Source organism: Mauremys reevesii, linkage group 7 (genome assembly GCF_016161935.1).
Source record: "Mauremys reevesii isolate NIE-2019 linkage group 7, ASM1616193v1, whole genome shotgun sequence".
NCBI lineage: Eukaryota > Metazoa > Chordata > Testudines > Geoemydidae > Mauremys > Mauremys reevesii.
In genome coordinates, this window is record NC_052629.1 from 76,057,648 (window position 1) to 76,079,241 (window position 21,594).

Sequence of the window (21,594 nt, forward strand, 5' to 3'; positions counted from 1 at the left end):
TCAAAACAAATCACTTTAAAAATGCATAGTGTGATCCTTCTAAAAATGAAACCTACATCTATCCCCGAGTTGTGAAGAATCTGTATTAAGGGTATAACAACCAACAAGAATGCACTTTTATGTAGAAATCCATGATTAAATCGAGTCTTCCTGACTAGTGATTTAAATCAATTTGATTTAAATCAAATCCACCTTAGTGATTTGTTAGTATGGAAGAATGGAACCTTGGATTGCATTAAACGTTTATATGGATTCAGATTTTGTAGTACAAGGATTGTTGTATAGGATTAGTCCAAAAGGAGGACTGGAAGCAAATTTATTATTGGTTAAAAAGGAATCCAGGGAAACTGAAGGTATGACATATTAGAAGAGGTCATCAAAAGCGAGAGGGGAATGAAAAATTTTGGAATGATAAGGCTGATGCCTTGGCCAAGACAGCAGCAATGTAGTTGTGATAGTTACTAGAGCATAGGCTATAGTGCAGGAGAATAAGCCAGAGGAGAAATGGGGAAACTGGAGTGTAAAGGGGGTACACAGTGAACAAAAAGACAGGAGAGGTAAAGTGGGTCCCTGAAAAAACCCAAAGGGAAGAAATCATTAATGTCTGCCACTCCACGGCACATCAAGGAATAATGAACACATTTTTTAAGGTAAAACAAATCAGAATTTGGCCTAGAGTATGGGAGGATGTACAGAGATTTCTTACAAATTGTATAAAATGCATGGCAAACAGCAATAGAACACCTAGTGCAGGGCCATTATTACATCAGAGAATTGCAGGGCCATGGAATATGGATAAGTTGCTGAAAACTTCCAGGGGAAATCAGTATCTGGTGGTGGTGGTAGATTCCTTTTCCGGATGGATGAAGGTGATTCATACCCGGAACCATACTGCACAGACTAAGAAACTATGGGAAGTTGTTTTTAGCAGGTATGGAACTCCGGGAGTGATTGATTCAGATAACGGGCAGCATTTTGTGGGGGAAGTAGTTAAAGGTTTATTGAAGGCTTTAGGAACAAAGCAGCAGTTACACATTCCTTACCATCCTCAATCATCAGGATTGGTAGAGTAAATCAAACAATTAGGTAGGCTCTGCGAAAGGTAGTACAAGAGGCAAGTAAAGGATGAGAAATTACCATTGGTGTTGGCAGCAATTTGAAGTAGTGACTGGTTAGGTATAGGGTACCAGCCATACCAAATTCTTTATGGAAGGCCTATAGACTGTGGAGCCCTCTACTATACCCAGGAGAAGGGGAAGTAGAGGAAGTGTCAGTTACCCAGTGGGTTAAAGTGTTACTGATGGAACTTAAGAAAATGGAATTTAGACTAACAGATGCAATTTGGAAAGCAAAAGAATATGTGGACTCACAGGCCACTCAGGATACAAAATTGTGGAATGCTAGGGATAAGGTGATGTATCTGAGGCTGACATCAAAAGATCATATTTTGGAATCAAAATGGGTTGGACCATTTTCAAGTATGAATAAAATTTCCCCCATTGTAGTGCAAATTAATAAGGAAGAAAAGGGGAAACGGGTACACACATCGCAATTAAAGTTATGGCCCAAAGATTAGATAACCTTTTGGTTTTACATGGTTTGTTTTACAGAGATAAAAGGGGAATGTCCAACTGCACAGGAGGATATCCCAACCAGATCCTGGATTGGGAGTGTGGACACGGTGCTAAAATTTTTGCAATTGGCTTGCTACTTATGCTTGCTTTACTTTGTATTATTTGTCTGGTTGATAGATTGTGCTGTGTGAATTACATTTTAGGTAGAAGAATACCAGAGCTCGAGCAAAGACAGAATTGTTTAGCAAAGGCTTAGCAAAGGCGCTTGGGGTAGTATAGTCAGAGGCACTGGACAATATTCTTCAGAATAATGGCCAAGACCTCAACACAAGAAGGGTGCAAAAGTGGAACCAGACAAAAGAAAAGTTTGCAAAGAATGAAGATTGATTTTAAAGTTCTAACACCATCAGAAATCCCAATGATTAGGGGAAAATGGGAAAGTCGATGGCACCCTGAAGGGTGGGGATATGGTTTCTGTTTTTTATGTTTTGTGAATATTTGGGGAAGCTTAGGGGTACAAAGATACACACATGGGAGCACCTCTAAAGTGCAGGTATGGATTAAAGAGGAAAATATGTTCAACCACCATGGGACACAATGGGGAAAATGGGACCAAACAAAACCACATGTGAGGGGAAACCTTTTGAGGTGAAATTTGAAATATGGTAGGGAAATGGTAAGATTTTGACATGGGAAATATTTAAAACCAAAGGATGTGGAGAAGCAAGGGAGGTATTTTTATATTATAAAAGGGTAGGGCTGGTTGATACTTAAATTTAGTTATAATGAAAATAACCCAAATATAAACATCCCGAATTGCACTTTTTGGAATTTAATGTAACTACCCTGGATGTGATTCACAAAAAAGAATGGAGTAATGTCCATGTGGGATGGAAGAAGTCGACATCTCTCAAAGTGTGGATGTATGACGTTATGGTAAATTCTTCCGTAATGGTAAAATTAAGCTGTTTCAAGAGAATTGATAGGGGAATATACTTTTGGGGATATGGTCAGTATTTTGTGTTTCTTAATCAAACACCAGTAAATAAAACCACATCAAGAATCACAGCAAATGAACATCCATATAGAAGGGGGGAAGTAACTGAAGCCCCAACTATTGTGGACCAAACAATCTGGCTGGAGGGAATGCAATTAAATGTGAGTGCACAACATTCAGAGTGTATGCCATATGCCTTGCTTCTATTACTAGCATGGCAACAACAATGGGGAGATGGAGCTAAAAGTAGTAAGAGAAGTATAGGAGAATATCTTGTGGGTGGCATTGGTGCTGGGAACAGGGTGTTGAATTTGTTTGATATTGAGACATTATGGGGGAAAATGTCAAATTTGGGTGAGATTTTGGGAGCCAAACAGACGCATACAATACAAAATTTTGGCATATTATCGGAGCAAGGAATAAGGAATGTAATGCTCCAATTAAAACAAATACAAGCCTTGGAAATGTATCTAAATGCGAGAAATTAATAACAAAACTGCATTAGCAATACGATGCGTACAGATGCAAGCTTATGGGATACAGTATATAGAGAGGATAGTCAATCTACTGAGTAATGGGCAATGGCCCTTTGAATGGTTCAAAGACTCCCATATATGGAAACAACGAATTATAGGATGGAAGAAACATGTTGAGTTTAATCGGAATCAAACCACTCTAAGAGGGGATTGGAAGGGCAGGATGCTACTACATAATACAGGGGAGCAGGGGAGAAAGAGAAGCTATGGCCTTGGTGCTGCCGAAGATTATTAACAGAGAATTATGGCAAATAGAAATAAGTGGAACACATCTGATCCAGGAAGAGGGGGGCTATAAATTGGTGGAACTGACAAAACATTGTGAGGAGTGGGGGCAAAATAAATGGGTGTGCCCACAGCTAACTTGGTCCTTAGAGGGATGTTATCTAAACCATTCAAGTGGACAATGTATAACACAGTATTTAGCCCCTAATGGCACAAGTGTGTTTGATTTAGGCAATTGTGTGGTAACCACTGAAAAATATATATTTTGGAGAAATATGACAGAAAAAGGTCCAACTGAGTCACGCAAATTTAATGTAATGGAGGTTATTATTGAAGGGACTTTTTAATCGGGGACCCTTATTTTTAAAAAAGGAAATCGTCTGGGAATCAAAAGATGTGGAGTGGTCCTTTGATCTAGGGTACACTGGAAACGATGGGAGGAATCGGTTGATAAAAGTGAAAGAATAAAGTAATATGCAAAGAATTTGTCTAAATCTGCCCAGCTAGGAAAGATAAGTATCTTGTTGCATAATGATCATATATTGGGAAAACAAGGGGAAGAATTGAAAGTCCACCATTGGTACGATGTCTTTAAAGGATGGTCTCCCAGTGCCACAGCCCTCCTGGCATTGCATCCTATTGTTATATTGTTCATGTTAATGATTCTATTAACCTTTGTCATGCTGTGTTTGTATTGTCAAATAAGAAAACAACAAGGAGTTTTGAATCAGGAAATATATAAAGCTGAGAGGCTTGCAAAATTATGAAAGTGATACAATAATCAATGTAGAAGCCCTCTACACCAACATTCCACACAAAGATGGACTACAAGCCATCAGGAACAGTAGCCCCGATAATGTCACAGCAAACCTGGTGGCTGAACTTTGTAACTTTGTCCTCACCCATAACTATTTCACATTTGGGGACAATGTGTACCTTCAAATCAGCGGCACTGCTATGGGTACCCGCATGGCCCCACAGTATGCCAACATTTTTATGGCTGACTTAGAACAATGCTTCCTCAGCTCTCGTCCCCTAACGCCCCTACTCGCGCTACATTGATGACATCTTCATTATCTGAACCCATGGAAAAGAAGCCCTTGAGGAATTTCATCATGATTTCAACAATTTCCACCCCACCATCAACCTCAGCCTCAGAGATCTACTTCCTGGACACTACAGTATTAATAAACAATGGCCACATAAACACCACCCTATACCGGAAACCTACTGACCGCTATACTTACCTACATGCCTCCAGCTTTCATCCAGACCACATCACTTGATCCATTGTCTACAGCCAAGCTCTACGATACAATCGCATTTACTCCAACCCCTCAGACAGAGACAAACACCTACAAAATCTCTATCAAGCGTTCTTACAACTACAATATCCACCTGCTGAAGTGAAGAAACAGATTGACAGAGCCAGAAGAGTACCCAGAAGTCACCTACTACAGGACAGGCCCAACAAAGAAAGTAACAGAACACCACTAGCCGTTACCTACAGCCCCCAACTAAAACCTCTCCAGTGCATCATCAAGGATCTACAACCTATCCTGAAGGACGATCCATCACTCTCACAGATCTTGGGAGACAGGCCAGTCCTTGCTTACAGACAGCCCCCAAACCTGAAGCAAATACTCACCAGCAACCACACAACAAAAACACTAACCCAGGAACCTATCCTTGCAACAAAGCCCATTTCCAACTCTGTCCACATATCTATTCAAGGGACACCATCATAGGACGTAATCACATCAGCCACACTATCAGAGGCTCGTTCACCTGCACATCTACCAATGTAATATTTGCCATCATGTGCCAGCAATGCCCCTCTGCCATGTACATTGGCCAAACCGGACAGTCTCTACGTAAAAGAATAAATGGGCACAAATCGGACGTCAAGAATTATAACATTAAAAAACCAGTTGGAGAACACTTCAACCTTCCTGACCACTCGATTACAGACCTAAAAGTCGCAATATTACAACAAAAAAAACTTCAAAAACAGATTCCCATGAGAGACTGCTGAATTGGAATTAATTTGCAAATTGGACACCATTAAATTAGGTTTGAATAAAGACTGGGAGTGGATGGGCCATTACACAAAGTAAAGCTATTTCCCCATGCTTATCTCCTTGCCAAGTGCTGGAAATAGGCCATTTTCATTACCACTACAAACAGTTATTTTTCTCTCCTGCTGACAACAGCTCACCTTAACTGATCACTCTCTTTATAATGTGTATGGTAACACCCATTGTTTCGTGTGTGTGTGCGTGTGTGTGTTCCTTCTGTATTTTCCACTACATGCATCCGATGAAGTGAGCTGTAGCCCACGAAAGCTTATGCTACAATAAATTTGTTAGTCTCTAAGGTGCCACAAGTGCTCCTGGTTTTTTTGCGGATACAGACTAACACGGCTACTACTCTGAAATAATAATCAATGTTATTAATCATTGGGGGACTGTTGGGCTATATAGTAGTATATGTTGTAATATGCTATAGGCCATTGAGGCCTAGTATGAATGCTGTGTGCTTGACGTGAGTATGTTAGGTACGTGTTGGCAACTGAAGTGAGGATTTAAGGTTATAAGCGGTAAAGGACTGGTTGGTATTAAAGAAGTTTGTCATGTCCATAAGAGGAAATGGAATGTCTTGGATTATGGTGGCCTGCCCGGAACAGTTTTCCCGGAGATATGGGTGAAAGGCTTAGGAAACAAAGACAAAGAGCTGATGATGAGACCGACTTGTCTATAAATAGTTGCCTGACATTTCTGAAATTTGAAGTCAGACATCATCCAGAGCCCTGATAAAGAAGGTGTATGCAGTGCCCGCTCTCCACACCTTGTGATCGGATTGAATTTCGACTGGACATCGGGATTTCATTCTGATCTTCAGACTTTGATGCAGTATGAAAGCAGTATGAATGTGGAGCGAGTGGGGTTTATATTGTAATCAATAAAAAGTATTTAGAGTATTATATACCAACACTGTGTCCGGTATCTGCCTACCCCCCCATCCCATAGAAAGACCTCTATTGTGAGCCTAACTAATGATTATAAAGAAACATGCAGCTGGCATAAGTATCATATACCTTGCTATGCAAGGGATAGAAGTCCTCCTAACCTTTCCTTTTCCAAAGAACAAATATTGACAGCAATGAGGCTTTATATGAGGCAACAACATTTAGAAACTGAAATTTCTGTTAGTGAAGTGAGAATCCAGAGGAGTCACTGGCAGATCACTGAAATTATGGGGACAATTTTCAAAAGCACTTATGTGACTTAGAAGCCCAACTTCCCTTGGATTTGGGTTCCTAACTCACATAAGCACTTTTGAACATTTTAATAAAATCTTAGGATTTAAGATATTTTTTATTACCTGGGAAAGTTTTATGGATACTAATAGTCTCAATTATACATCTCCTTAATAGCTACAAAAGTACATCTACCTTGTTCTTTCAGCTAGGAATTTACATGTACCCATAATTAAAGTCACAAATGTAAATAAGAGTGATCAGGTGTTTCAAAGAGTCCCACACACCTGCATGTCCTCAGCATTACATCACTCAACTATTTCAAACACTGTCAAATCTGCCTCCGGGAATCTCATGCTTACAATTTTACATAGCCCGCATCACACACCTTGGTTGAAACACTTTACAAGTAGACATTAACTTGCAAATGATTATTCTCACTTATCTCCCACCTCATCAGAAGAAAATATCTGCTTCCAATTCTGTCAGGCATTCACAGCCTGTATCACTCAGAATCTGAAATATTCAGCATTCAAATACTTGTTCTGCCACCGGTCACCACCTCATGAAGATCCCACTATGGTACAACCCTTCACAGCTATGACATTTCTTTGCAAGTGGAACTAACCTGGGTCAGGAAATCCATGGCCTCCGGGGGGGGCGGGAGTGAAGGAGGGAGGGAAGGAATCTACATGGAAACTGTACCTCCATGAAGGTCTAAGCCAGTGGCTCTCAAACTTTTTTTACTGGTGACTCCTTTCACATAGCAAGTCTCTGAGTGTGACCCCCCCCCTTTTAAATTAAAAAAACTTTTTTATATATTTAACACCATTATAAATGCTGGAGGCAAAGCGGGGTTTGAGGTGGAGGCTGACAGCTCACGACCCCCTGAGGGGTCCCGACCCCCAGTTTGAGAACCCCTGGTAAGCTTTTCCCTTATATCGGCTTCCCATTCTTCCTCTACAGTCCTCAGATCACTACAACCATCCACTGATTAGCCGGCAGTGTCACCATTAAAGGACAAGGATGCTAACCTGTCATGAACGTAGAAGATGAGGATGCAACCTCAAAGCTCAGCCTGAAATTTGAACTATTTGGCAGCACATGATGTTTCCTGAGAACACCAACCTGACTGTTTCCCATTCCTAAAAACACCAAAGGTGATCTGGTGTTAGAGCAATCTTACTTGCTACCTCTTGAGTAAAAAATTTCAGGCTGAAAATCTGAGAAATAAAAGAAGCAATTACCTCAGTGAGATGGGGGTTGGGGTTGAATCCACACTGGTTGCAGACCTTGTTGTGACACTGTGTACAAGTGTTGAAGTTTGGCTGATTAGGAGAGGAGGTGAGTTCTGTTGTCTTGCATATAGGACAGAGTGTACTGCTTGGAAGGGGTGCGATTTGTGGGACAGAATAAGGTGAGGTAGGGGTGCTGCCTCGATCTGGTGATACAGAGGGAGATCGTCCTGATCTCTGAATTCTGGTGTCCACCTGGAGTGTCCTCCTAGGTCCATCTGTTTGTTGGCTGGCGTGACCATGGCTCAGCATCTCTCTTGTGCTTTCATGGGTCTGGGCAGACTGTTTAAGGGATGGGGAAGCTGATCTCTCTCCAACTGGGAGATCCGATTGAGTCGGTCTTCTTGGTGTGCTGAAATATTATTAAAAAACAACATGTATGTAAACCAAGTTTTAGAGGATTCAATGATTACATCCAAATCTGAAAATGCAATACATAACAAAAATAGCAAACTTTCATATATCAAGGCTACTGGAGATATAATGAAGCAATCTTAGAGGGTGCTGAATTCCTTCAACTCTGGCAATTTAAGACACTCAGTACCTTGCAGGATGAGAACAAAGTAAATTTCACATACTTTAAACCTTCTCTGTATACTTGGGTTACACACATATAATTGGTTTACATTGTGTGTTCCAAGAAGAATCTTGGGGGGTATCACCACATCGTTTCATGGAAAACATCATGAGAAGTACACAGCAGACTGCCAGGAAAGGGCTTAGCACTCTTCCAACATCAGTTGATGAATTCACAATGCAGCACGGGCTTCAGTTTCCAGGAACACTAATTGCCTGGCCATTCCTGTTGAGCTGATAGTTGGGTGAGTGCTGGCTATCTCCTCACAAATGACTTTTGCGACACCTTATACTAAGAGGGGGGGAGGGATAGCTCAGTGGTTTGAGCATTGGCCTGCTAAACCCAGGGTTGTGAGTTCAATCCTGGAGGAGGCCACTTGGGGATCTGGGGCAAAAAAAATTGGTCCTGCTAGTGAAGGCAGGGGGCTGGACTTGATGACCTTTCAAGGTCCCTTCTAGTTCTAGGAGATTGGTATATCTCCAATTATTACCTTTAAGAGAAAACAGAAGTCTACAAAAGAGCAAAATGCTGATTGTTCAAAAATAGTGGCCCCGATTGTCTATCGTGCTAGATCCACTTGACAAAGGAGAGTGGGAAGGCAGTCAAGCAGCTGGTTATGGCTCCTTGATTCTCAAGCTGCCCTAGTATAAATAATAAATTACAGCAGCCAAAGACCTGTTCTCACTTTACACCACCTGGCTATGTTTCCCAAGGGACCACATTCCAGTGGAAAACTGGCAGAGTGCAGGCACATGCCATCCTGCCCCAGACCCATTACCTATGCTGGGTGAGGAGCAGTCGGCATAGGAGCTGGCCAGGCTGCTGTACATCATTTCTGTACAAAATTTCACTTTTATGTTGATGAATTTCTCTTTAAATGCAACATTCTGATCCAATCAGCATCAAATACCGAAAAGGCTTAAAACCACCAAGATTTGTTTGCCAATTAAGTTACATACACATAAAAGAAGAGTCTTGACTAAGAAAATTAGCACATATCTTGAAGAACTTACTATGGAGGCCTAATAAAAGAAAGACAGCAAAAATCTAAATGTAAGAACCTCCTATTGTTTCAGTTTAACTCTAAAATCAAATATAAAGTTTATTCAGGTAGAAGTGGAATAACCTACAGTAGACATAACTAAGCTAAGAGATCATAAGCATAGATGTAAACCGTGCTTTCCCAAACGTAGGTTGTATCCCTTATCTTGGAGAACAGCTTCCTTCAGTCTCACTTGTACCATACTCTCCCTCTTACAATTTGCACTTAATATTGATCTCAGCTGATTTACAGCACTGTAACTAATATAAATGGATTGAGGCCAGATTTACATCAGTGTAAATAAGATCAGAATTTAGCCCAAAGTTTCATCCTTCCACACATGCTCTCTGTATTATTTAAAAACATTTCAGATTATATTTGGCTCCAACCTTCACACTTTACTATTATGCTTTTGCTTCCTAAACATTTATAATTTTGTTACTTTCTTCCCAATTTTATGAGAAAAAAAACATTAAAATATTTTATATACATTTCTAAAGCAATTGACATGACGTCCACAAACCCTTATCAAATCCTTGAAGGGCTCTCTTCACAAGTTACTTTGCGAACCAGCTCAGAGAGAAAGCCCAGCCTGCAGGGGAGACTGCCATCCACTGGGCATTATTTTCCTAAATCCACCAGCGACAGATGACCCAGGAGCCCCACAAGCAGGGTTTGCAGTTCAGCTCGTTGTATAAGTCGTTAGTCTTGAGAGGGAGATGATCATAAAGAGAACAGACAACACTGTGTCTTGGAGTCAGGCATCCCCCAGTGAACATGTCCTGATTGTGAGTGCCAGGCATGGTTAGGTGTGGTCACGTGGCTAGAGCAGGGGGCCTGGGAACCAGGACTCTTATTCCAGGTTCTGCCATTATCAATTATTTATATTACTTTATTGATTTATGAGTACTCCTATTGAACTAAATGGGACTACTCATTCAAAGACTACTCATGTGAGTTACAGTTCAATCCTCTAAACCTTTATTCCTGTAAGTAGTCCTCAGCCTCACTGAACTATTCAGACAGCTTGAATTTGCAGCAAGCTCCTTGTGATTACACAATGGCTTAAACATTTGACAGCTTGGGTCTAGCTGGAATCCTTAATATAAAACTGAACATCACCAAAAAGCCTAAAAAGATATTATTTTAGTGTTAATGTTATAAAACATTGTCACAGGTTCACATATTACTTTTAGAATGCTATTATTTCTTTAGCACCCTCTAGCCGCCTTCTGAAGTCTAGCACAAATTAGTTGACAACACAATGCATAATTTCTAATAATCTAAATATCAAAATTAATATCCCAATCCAACCTAGTATCTTATATACTATAAAGCAAGTAGCAAAAATTACACTTCGGAACAGTGCATCTTACTGCTTACTGACTTGTCTATGGCTTCAGATGTTTTAATTTAGAGACAATGTTTAAAAATTGCATGTTCCCTTTTGCTTGCTTTGTCTCTTTGGATTTCTCAAGTTCCCTTCCACTAGGTTTGTAAAGATTGATGTTTCCAATGGAAATAAGGCATGAATTTTTAACCAGGGCCGACTCTAGGTTTTTTGCTGCCCCAAGCAAAAAGATTTTGGCTACCCTCCACCCAGCCCTGGGCTCTCTCTTCCCCCACCCCATTCGCACCCCATCCCGCCCCAGCCCTGGGCTCCCCCCACCACCAGTGCTGACTCCGGCCGCTGACTCCTCGCCTCCAGCTGGTCCAGCGCTGGCAGGGTCAGAGTAAGCAGTGGGGCTCCCAGGCCACGCCTGAGCCCAAGGTCCCTCCAGCCAGGGCTCCTGCCTCCAGGACTGGCCGGGACCCGGGAGGGCAGAGCCGGGGGACCGCCCCGGCAGGGGACTGAGGAGCTGGGGCAGGGTAGCCCCAGAGGGAGCGGAGCCCCAGAGAGCAGGACGCGGGCGCCGCATGGCAGCGCCCGCCCTCTAAAGCCCCGCTGCTGCTGCTGCTTCTGGCTGCCATGCCGCAGTCCCTGGGCGGCTTGGGCCACTTCACTCAGCCCTGGCTGCGGCGCTGGGGGGGCGGCCGCCCTGTGGCACCTGCAGGCAGCTCCGTGTGCCCCGCGAGGCGGCCCCCAACCCGAGTGTCCCCCGTTCGGAGCCTGCCCAGTCCAGCCACAAGGTGCAGGTACTACTCTCCCCGCTGCATGAACCGCAGTGGCCCCAGGGCACTCCCCGTGCATGACGCACTGCTGCTGCCAGGGCTGGCTCTAGGATTTTGCCGCCCAAAGCCAAAAAAAAAAAGAAAAAAAAAGGATGGCCGGAATGCCGCCCCTGAAAATGTGCTGCCCCAAGCGCATGCTTGTTTGCTGGTGCCTAGAGCCGGCCCTGTTTTTAACAGTGAGACTAATTAACTATTTGAACAATTTACCAAGGGTAAGTGGTGGATTCTCCACCACTGACACATTTTAAATGAAGACTGAATGCTTGAGGAATTATTTTGAGGAAGCTGTATGGCCTGTGTTATATAGTAAGTCAGACTAGAGGATCACAATGGTCCTTTCCAGCCCTGAAATCTATCAGTATGAATACACTAGAACCTCAGAGTTACAAACATCTCAGGAATGGAGGTTATTCATAACTCTGAACAAAATGTTATGGTTGTTCTTTCAAAAGTTCACAACTGAACACTGACTTAATACAGCTTTTCAACTTTACTATGAAGAAGAAAAACTATTTTAAAAAAAGGAAAGCAACATTTATGTTTAACAGAGTACTGTACTATACTTGCTTTTTTTTTTTTTTTTGGTCTCTGCCACTGCCTGATTGTGTAGTTCCATTTCCAAATGAGGTGTGTGGTTAACCGGTCAGTTTGTAACGCTGGTATTCATAACTCTGAGGTTCTACTGTATATTGTATTCACCAGCACTAGATTGTTTTGCTAGATCTAACATATTTTCCATGTGTATTCCTGCAGTTTACAAAAATTACTTTCTGTCAAGGCCTTTCTTTTTCAAACTCCCCCTCCAAAAGCTTTGTTAACTTTGAGTTAAGAAACCTAAATATTATCCCTGCTCCCTATAACATGCCCCCTATTTTCCTACCACATTCAGCTTTTAAACACCTACATATATCAACAGTTAATATTTGAACACGTGGGGCAATAGGAAGCATGAAGGAATACAGGGTTTTTCAAGGCAGTGGAGAAGGGGGCAATGTGTGCAGGGTAAAAGGTATAGAGGAATTTGGATTGCATGTTAAAGGAATATGAGAGAAGTTGGTTTGAGCTGGGAGGAGCCTGGATGTATACATCTATGCTGTAGGTGTAACCTCCAGTTCGAGTAACCAATGCTAACTCAATCAGAGCTACTTAAATAAAAATAGAAATATAGCTGCAATGGCATGAGAAGCAGTATGATCCCACATCTGAAACTCAAGGTATGTACTTGGGTGGCTAGCCCATCCTGCCACTCCCACCATCATGGCAGAGCTAGCACACATATGTCTACCCATGCTGGAAATTACACCTCCAACTCCATTCTAGATGTACCCTGACAGTGATCACACTACAAAATAACACCTGAGCTACATTGAAATGACTGGATTAACAGCTGATAAGTTATAACTTCTTCATCTCTACTGCATTAATCTAACTTGAACATCAGCAGCACTTGAGCTTTAGCCCATCCCCTCCCCCTATTAACCAGCTAGCTCAAGCTTAAAGCAAAACTTAACTTGAAATAGAGATTTTTGTGTGTGTATGGGAGTCAGATTAGGGGCAAATTTCTGCTAATGGTGCAGTGAAGACAAACCCTGAGAAGAGAGACACTGACAAACCCCAGGGACTTCCTCAAAGTGCATCTCCCCCATCATGGCAGAGTGGGGTGGAGTAGAAGCCCCACATTTTCTTCATGCTCTCCTTACCCCTGACATCAACGCTCCATTCCCATTTATATGGCTGCACTTCAGTTCCGGGGCGAGGGGGGTGTCTAGGGATGTGGGGAGGCAGAGGGGTGATTAGGGCTATACAGATAGCTGGAAGGTACAGTGTGTCTCCTCTGATACCACAGCTCCCCTCCTCCACCTACCTCCCAGGCCCCCAACCTGCTCTCAATTCCCAGGCCCCTGCATCCCAAATCACTTCCTTTTCCAAGGGTGGGCAGCCCTTTTAGGGGGCAGTCACATAAACAGAGCAGACATGTTCTGTAGTCAGGGACATGTGGCAAATAGGTCTGGACAAAAAAAATTAAACAAAACATTACCATCAGAAAACAGAGTTTTGTCAAAATTTAAATTTTCCATTGGAAAAGACAGATTTTGGAAGGATTTTCCACTGGGAAAGCAGGGAAAAAAAAGCTAATCTAGATTTTTCTGAACGTTTTGTTCAGAAAAAGTTTTGATATTTTGCCTTTTCATCCAGATTCAGGTTCATCAGATTCCAAAATATTGGAATTTCCAACAGGCTGGAAAGTGGGGTTTTTTTAATCAGCTTTTGTGGGAAAGCCATAGAGTGGAGGAACAGGACTGTGTTAGTGACCTTCATCTGGAAGGAGACCGATGCTTCTGCACTGAGACAGCAGTAGCTGAAGAGCTTTGCAACACTGCTCCACAGCCATCGTAGCAGCAGTGTCATGCAAAGCGCTAAGGCACTTGGCTTCCTGAGGTGACATTACCTGGAAATGTAGGCAGCAGCATTAGAGGAATCCTTCAAGAGACAGAGAGTCGGTGAAAAGAAATTAGGCACTCCCTTTCCTGGCCACCCAGACACTTCTGTTAGCCCACAGTCATTCCAAAGCCCTACTTACTGCCCTCAAAGTCTGATTCATTCTGCCACCACCCACACTACAAACATCCCCATTCATCCCTTCCATTGTCCCCCAAAGCCCACCCCTCCATACCCTTTGACACTCAACCAGTCCCCGGGCTCATGGAGGAAGAGCCCAGTTGACGCATAAGGGAAGCAGACTGGCAGCATCAGAGAATAGAAATAGCTGGGAGACCTGAGCAGTTCCATTAGCTAATCTTGGTGTAAATCTGAGGGTGGCCTGAATAAGGGTGATAGCTTCATTTTAATTTTAAAATTTCAAAAACACACTACATCTATGTTATCACTGAGAGAGAGAGAGAGAGGGGGGGGGGGGGAAGGACAGAGAGAGCGGGGAAGTCAAGAATTAAGGGTCTATGATTACTTAGCTAGAGGAACTCAAAGACATGAGGAAAATAGGGCAAAATTTCAAAAGGAGCATTTTAAAAGGTTTTCTCTTCAACAGTTAGTAAAGATTTTACAGAGAAAATTATACATAAAATTTACCGTATTTTCCGCACTATAAGGCGCACCTAAGAGCCTTAAATTTTCTCAAAAATTGGCCGTGCGTCTTATAATCCGGTGCGCCTTATGTGTGCACTGAGTTCCAAAATCTGTAAAAATGTTGTTGTGCGACTTTGGTAAGCGCTTTGCTTGATTGACTGTCGGACCATTTTTCGCTGACACAGGGACGTAATACGTAAACTACGTACGCTGGCAGCGATAAACCAATCAGAGAACATTACGTAATACGTACAGTACGTACGTTTACCTTCTTTTGTAGACCGTATGTTTTAGCATGCGCCTTATAATACGGTGCGCCTTATGTATGGGTTAAGTACAGAAATAGATCCCGTAATTGAGACTGCGCCTTATAATCCGGTGCGCCTTATAGTGCAGAAAATACGGGTAATTGTCCTCTGAAGAGTTATTGAGCCAAATTTGGAGACTGAATTCAATCATTAAAGTGTGTGAACAGTGATTTTAGTCCTATTTTAAGTTCAAATCTCAGTACAAGCTTATCTGTGAACAGCTGCCTATTTGGATTTCTAACCACAACATCCTTTTATATTTTCTGAATTCCAAACAACACAACAACTGGCCAGATTCCAAGTCCTTTTAAATTCATAGATGAGGTCAAGACATTTTAAATCATCAGTTACTTTTAGGGGGCTTTTAAGGAATACATTCAATCCTATTCCCCTCTCCAACATATGCTCTCAAAATATTTCACTCCTATTTTGTTATTTTTAGTAGACAAGATGGCATTGTATATATCACAGTAAGCTTTTACATCAATTATTTCTCTACATACATGTACTTTATTTAAGTTACCTAACCACCTTTCTCTTTTATGTCACAAATCAGCGCTACAGTTAGGAGAGCTATATTTGGGGTACACGTATGATGTAATCACGGTCACTGGTGTTCCACAAACTGGTATTGCAATAAATTGAGCAATAAAAGGTTGGAGACCCATGCACAAACACAGGGGATGCAAACAGGGAGATATTCTTTCTGGCTCGCCCCATTCATCAATTCTACCCCCATGCTCTCTCCCTGACACCAGGCTGCACTCTGGCACTCTTCCCTAGTCCTCCACAGAAGGTAGGTTTGTCCTCCTACGTTCTCCTAGCTCCCCAACCACAATTAGCCCCTCCGCCTTCTCTTCTAGCTTTCCCCAGGGCCTGTGACCCACACTCGCACCTTGAACACAGAGCACCACTTCCCCCCCTTCTCTAGGCCCTTCCCTTCCCCACAAACAGGCCACCCATCCAGTGGCAAAAGTAAGACGGTACGGGCTGATACAGAGTACCGGTAAAAAGTGGCCACCACTACCGGCCTGTACAGCTGACTTTAAAACGCTGCCCTTTTGCCCCCACCCCGGGCCACCAATGGGGTGGGGGGGAAGGAGCAGCTGCCCCAGGGCCAGCGATTTAAAAAGACCTGGGGCAGTGACCGGAGCCCTGGGTCCTTTAAATCGCCACTGGAGCCCCAGGCGGCACAGGCCAGGCAGTGCAGATGGGCTGGCTGGGGGACGCTGGGGGACACTGAGCCCCAGCCCCAGCCCCGCCCCTTCTGCCCAAGGACCCGCACCTTCTGGTAAGAGTTCAATTTTACTTACACCCCTGCACCCATCTGACCCACTCCCTCAGTGTCCCCTGCAGATTGTACCATCATCTTCTCCCCGACTCACCCTATAAGCAGCAGCCCACACCTTTTCCCCTAGTTCTCCTCCCACATCAGTTACACCCTCGCCCTGACTCTCTCTCCCACTGGCACAAAGACTGTAACCCTCCTCTCCTAACCTCCACAGCAAGCTTCACCTCATCATCTATCCTACTTCCCCTACTTCCTACCCTCACCTCAACCTCTCTGAAGGCTACGCTGCACAACCCTTGCACTCAGACTGTACCCGCCCCGTCCCTTAGCCATAATCTGTTCAGGATGCACCTTCTTCCTCCCATACCCTATATGTAGGCCGTACCCCAACCCACTCCAAAGGCAACATCCTGCCTTCTCCCCATACCGCTTTCCAGGCCACACACCTCTAAACATCCCCCTTACCACAGGCTGCACCTCACTCCCTTATACTCTTCTTCTCCCTGCACACTGACCCCAATCTCTATCCTAAATGTCCACCTCCTCTTCACAAGTTGCCCCTACCCTCCACCCTAGCCCCCTTCCTTGCACACTGCCCCCCTTGTCTCCCCCTCCTCCCTGCAGATTGCAATCCCCTCCCGCTTAGATCCTCCTCCTCCCCTCAGGCTGCCCCTAAACTCCACTCAGTCCTCCATCCTCTTCTAACACTACCCCCCGACCCGCTGATCTAGGCCACCTACTCCTCCATCCTAGATGCCCTCTTCTCTTCACAGGCTACCCCCTCCTCCGCCCTAGACCCCTGCTCTCCCCACAGGTTCCCTCCTTCCTCCGCCCGAGTCCCCCCTCTCCCTGCAGGCTCCCCCCCTCCTCTGCCCGAGTCCCCCCTCTCCCTGCAGGCTCCCCCACCTCCTCTGCCCGAGTCCTCCCTCTCCCTGCAGGCTCCCCGCCCCTCCTCTGCCCGAGTCCCCCCTCTCCCTGCAGGCTCCCCCCCCTCCTCTGCCCGAGTCCCCCCTCTCCCTGCAGGCTCCCCCCCCTCCTCTGCCCGAGTCCCCTCTCCCTGCAGGCTCCCCCTCCTCTGCCCGAGTCCCCCTCTCCCTGCAGGCTCCCCCTCCTCTGCCCGAGTCCCCCTCCTCTGCCCGAGTCCCCTCTCCCTGCAGGCTCCCCCTCCTCTGCCCGAGTCCCCTCTCCCTGCAGGCTACCCCCGGCCCTGGATACCCCTCCCCGCAGGCCGCCGCCCGCCGTCTCACCCAGGGCTGGGCTCGCTCACCTGTCGTCGGACGCTGGGGCCGCTGCCCTCCCGGGGAGCTGTCCGCCAGTGCCTGGTGCTGAAGGAGGCTTGGCAGCTCCGAGCGCCGACGGGTGCCCGGCGGCGGGGCCAGGCGGGAGCCTCCCCTCGGCTCCCCCGCCCTCCAGGCTGGCCTCATTGCCCATAGCAGCGCGGCGGACGGGACGGCGGGTCGCGACAGGCTCCCTCAGCGCAGCGCCGCCTCCACCGCCATCAGCCCAGCGCCTCCATCGCCGCCTGCCCCGCCACCGAGCATGCGCCAGCTGTGAGCGCGCCCGACTCCTTCCGTCACAGGGAGCGCCTCGGATACGCGCACGGCCAGGCCAATGGGAGCATGCGCTAGGTTCAGACTCGCCTATCCTGGGCACTGACTGGCCAATCACAGCTCGGGCCCGCTGCGAGCCAATGGGACGGGAGCACCGGACAGTCTCGACTCGGCCTCAGCTCCCTCGGGCATGCGCACGGTCTGGCCAATGGGAGCCCCTTTGGCCCACCCACCCCTGACCTTGCACATGCTCACCCAGGGAAGCCCTACCCGTCCCTGTCACGCAGCGCTCCACCAATAGAAGCCCTGCCCGGTTGCCAGTCGTTGTTCTCAGCTTGGCCCATGGGTGCCCAAGCCAGTCACATGTTCTTGGCCAGTGGGAGCCTCTGCTCAGCCCATCCACCTAGAGTTTGCACAGTACAGTCAACATTTCCTATCTCTATTAACACACGTGAATTAGTCTATGCATACTATTATACTTAACATTTCTTTGATGTTCACACACAAGTGAATTGGTCTATGGCTTTGGCCTGATCTGGTCTGTCGGCATCACAACAAGCTTGCCAAATTAGATAATTTGTCTGAAATCTACAAGATGAACTTCAATAGAGACAAGTACAAAGTCCTTCAGTTAGGAAGGAAAAATCAAATGCACAACTACAAAATGGGGAATAACTGGCTATGTGGTAGTACCAAAAAGGATCTGAGAGTTATAGTGGATCACAAATTGAATACAAGTCAACAGTGTTGTGCAGTTATGAAAAAGTAATGTCTGGGGTGTATTAACAGGAGTGTCATATGTAAGACACTGGTGGTACTGCTCTACTTGGTACTGGTGAGGTCTCAGCTGGACTACTGTGTCCAGTTTTGGGCATTACATTTTAGGAAAGATGTGGACAATTTGGAGAGAGTCCAGAGAAGAGCAACAAAAATAAAAAGTTTAGAAAACCTGACCTATTAGAAAAGGTTAAAAAAAACTGGATGTATTTAGTCTTGAGAAAAGAAGATTGAGGGGGCACCTGATAGTCTTCACATATATAAAGAGGACAGGGATCAGTTGTTCTCCATGTCTGCTGGAGGCTGAACAAGAAGTAATTAATCTGTAACAGGAGAGATAGTTTAGATATTAGAAAAAAAGTTAATGGATTCCATGAATCTGGATAAAATGCCAGAAGGGACCATTGTGATCATCTAGTCTCACCTCCTGTATAACATAAGCCATAGAACTTCCCCAAAATAATTCCTAGAGCACGTCTTAGAAAAATTTCCATTCTATTTAAAAAATTTTAGTGATGGAGAATCCACCATGACCCTTAGTAAATTATGTCAATGGTTAATTACTCTCACTGTGAAAAATGTATGCCTTATTTCCAATCTGAATTTGTGTAGCTTCAACTTCCAGCCACTGGATTGTGTTATACCTTTCTCCGTTAGATTGAAGAGCCCATTATTAAATATTACTGCTGAGAGAATTATGCCCACAATATTTTAAAATTCTGCAAAATTCTGCAAATTTTATTTGTCAATACATAAATGTGGCTCCAGCATGGTAGTGGGGAGCACAGGCCACTGGCTGCTCTGAGTTGGGAGATCACCCTGAAGCCCCCACCTCCCCCTGTACAGTGACTTGGCAGTGAGGCTGCACCTGGCCCTGACACAATGCAAGGCCTGGTCCAGAAACACCCTGGGGCCCTGCCCCTTTGTGCCAGGTGCACCAGGTGTGGGTGGGCAGGCTCAGCCCAGCAGGATCCAAGTGTGGAGGGCCTTAATGTGGGGGGATCCAGGTATGGGGTAAGAGGGTTCTGTGTGGGGCAACCTGTGTTCAGGCGGCTCAGTGGGAGATCTGGATGCACAGTGGCTCTGGGGGGCTCAAATGGGGGTCTGGATGCTGGAGGAGTAGGACTTGATGGGATGGGAGTCCAGGTGCAGCTGGCTGGGGGTGGGGTCCTGGATGTGGGGGGCTCGTTGAAGGGGTCCAGGTGGAGGGGGGTAGGGCTTGTAAGAGTGAGGGTCTGATGGGCCTGCTTAACAGGGGAGCTGCAGCTGCTGCCTAGGGAACGCCGCATCCCAGGATCCCACTTCTCCCGTGATTCCCCTATCCCCTTTCCTTCTCCATCCCCCACCCCTTACTCCCACATTCCCCTTCCCCTGCCCTATTCCACCCTCCTTCCTTCCCCACTGCCTCTTCTCCCTACCCCCACACCCTTCTTTCACTCATTTCCCACACCTCCCCCTTCCCCAGCCCCACCACGGGCACTCACTGTTGCACAGAAAACAGGAAGGCTCCCAGCACATAGAAGGGGAGCACAACTGGCACTAGGATCGAGGAGGCGACATTCACGCTGCAGAGTCAGCAGAGCCAAGACACACAGCTTCCTTCAGCTGGGCATCTCTGCGCTTGCAGAAATGAGGGGGTGCAGTGGCATGTAATCCCGTGTGCCCCCCATGCGTCACCTCTGTTGGGGGGGGCAATCTCCCCTGAAAACACTGCACCCATGGTCATCCCCCACCCCACCCCAGCACGGCTTCCCTTTGCTTCCCTGCCATTTTCTGCAGGGAAGCACAGGAATTCTGCAGGAGGGCTGTTTTCTAAGGGGGCGCAGTCATGCAGAATCCGCCCCCCCAGGTGTAAAATATATATCCCCCATGGAGACTGTAATCAAGTTACCCCTTATTCTGCTCTTTGTTAAGATAACTAGATTGAACTCTTTGAGTCTATCACTATAAGGCAGGTTTTCTAATCTTTTAATCATTCTTGTAGCTCTTCTCTGAATCCTCTCTAACAATATGATAGTTAAGCTCTGGAATAGGTTTCCAAGGGAGGCCGTGGGATCCCCATCACTGAAGGTTTTTAAGAACAGGCTGGACAAACACCTGTCAGGATGGTCTAGGTTTACTTGGTCCTGCTTCTCACAAGGGGCTGGACTTGATGACTTTCTGTGAGGTCCCTTCCAGCTGTACATTTCTATGCTTTTATGATTCTGGGCCATCCTGCTGTTGACCCCTCTTGGACTACTCCAGGTTTCCCCACTGCTGGCCTCCTTGCTGTCACTTCCTGTTGGGTGACTCCAGGGCTGCCCTGCTGCCAATGCCACCTCAGGTGCCTCTGGGCTGCACCTCCATTAAGGAATTGATGTAGTGTATAATACACTTTGGGGGGGTTTCAAGTTATGTCATATTTAGTTAATAATGTTATTTTACCATTCTCATTAATCTCAGAGGATTTAGTAAAGGCAAGATATTACTAGTCTTGATATTATTTAAACCTAGTGAGGTTGTGTTCACCAACCTGCACCTTCACTATTTATGCCCATGTTTGGCCAATAGGAACATGCACCCAACTCATCCTACCCCACAAGCACACATACTTCCTGGGAAATGGGAGTCCAAGCCAGCCCCCACATAAACATTCAGGCAGCCCCGCTAATAGGAGTCCATACCCACTTGGTTTCTTTGAGTCTTTGAGAGAGAGATGTCTATTAGGACTGCAAAGGGTGGGCTGTTCAAAGACCAATTTTTCCCCACACTCACAAGCTGGAGCCCAGAAAAGCTTGCTGGGCTAATTCCCCAAACTCTGTATGGCCTAAATCCATGGTGTCCCTGCAGAGCTCAGTTCTCCTCCCCATCAACTTGAGCTGAAGTCAGGGAGACCCTAATGGGCTTGGGTCACCTATCCCCAACAGA

General features: G+C 45.5%; 1 protein-coding gene across 2 annotated transcripts in view; it reads right to left on the reverse strand.

The window, feature by feature from the left end:
* LOC120409243 (protein bassoon-like) overlaps positions 1 to 17,908 on the reverse strand; it is a 102,524-nt gene extending 84,616 nt beyond the window's left edge. Inside the window, exons 1-2 of one of the 2 annotated variants that reach the window (XM_039546972.1) lie at positions 17,628 to 17,908; positions 7,839 to 8,238 (exon numbers count right to left, since the gene is read on the reverse strand). In XM_039546972.1, coding sequence (XP_039402906.1) covers positions 7,839 to 8,238; positions 17,628 to 17,791 — 564 coding nt within the window. In that variant the 5' untranslated portion in view covers positions 17,792 to 17,908. The remainder of the gene's footprint in view (positions 1 to 7,838; positions 8,239 to 17,627) is intronic. The other variant, XM_039546971.1, reaches the window with a different exon arrangement.
* Positions 17,909 to 21,594: the final 3,686 nt, after the last annotated feature.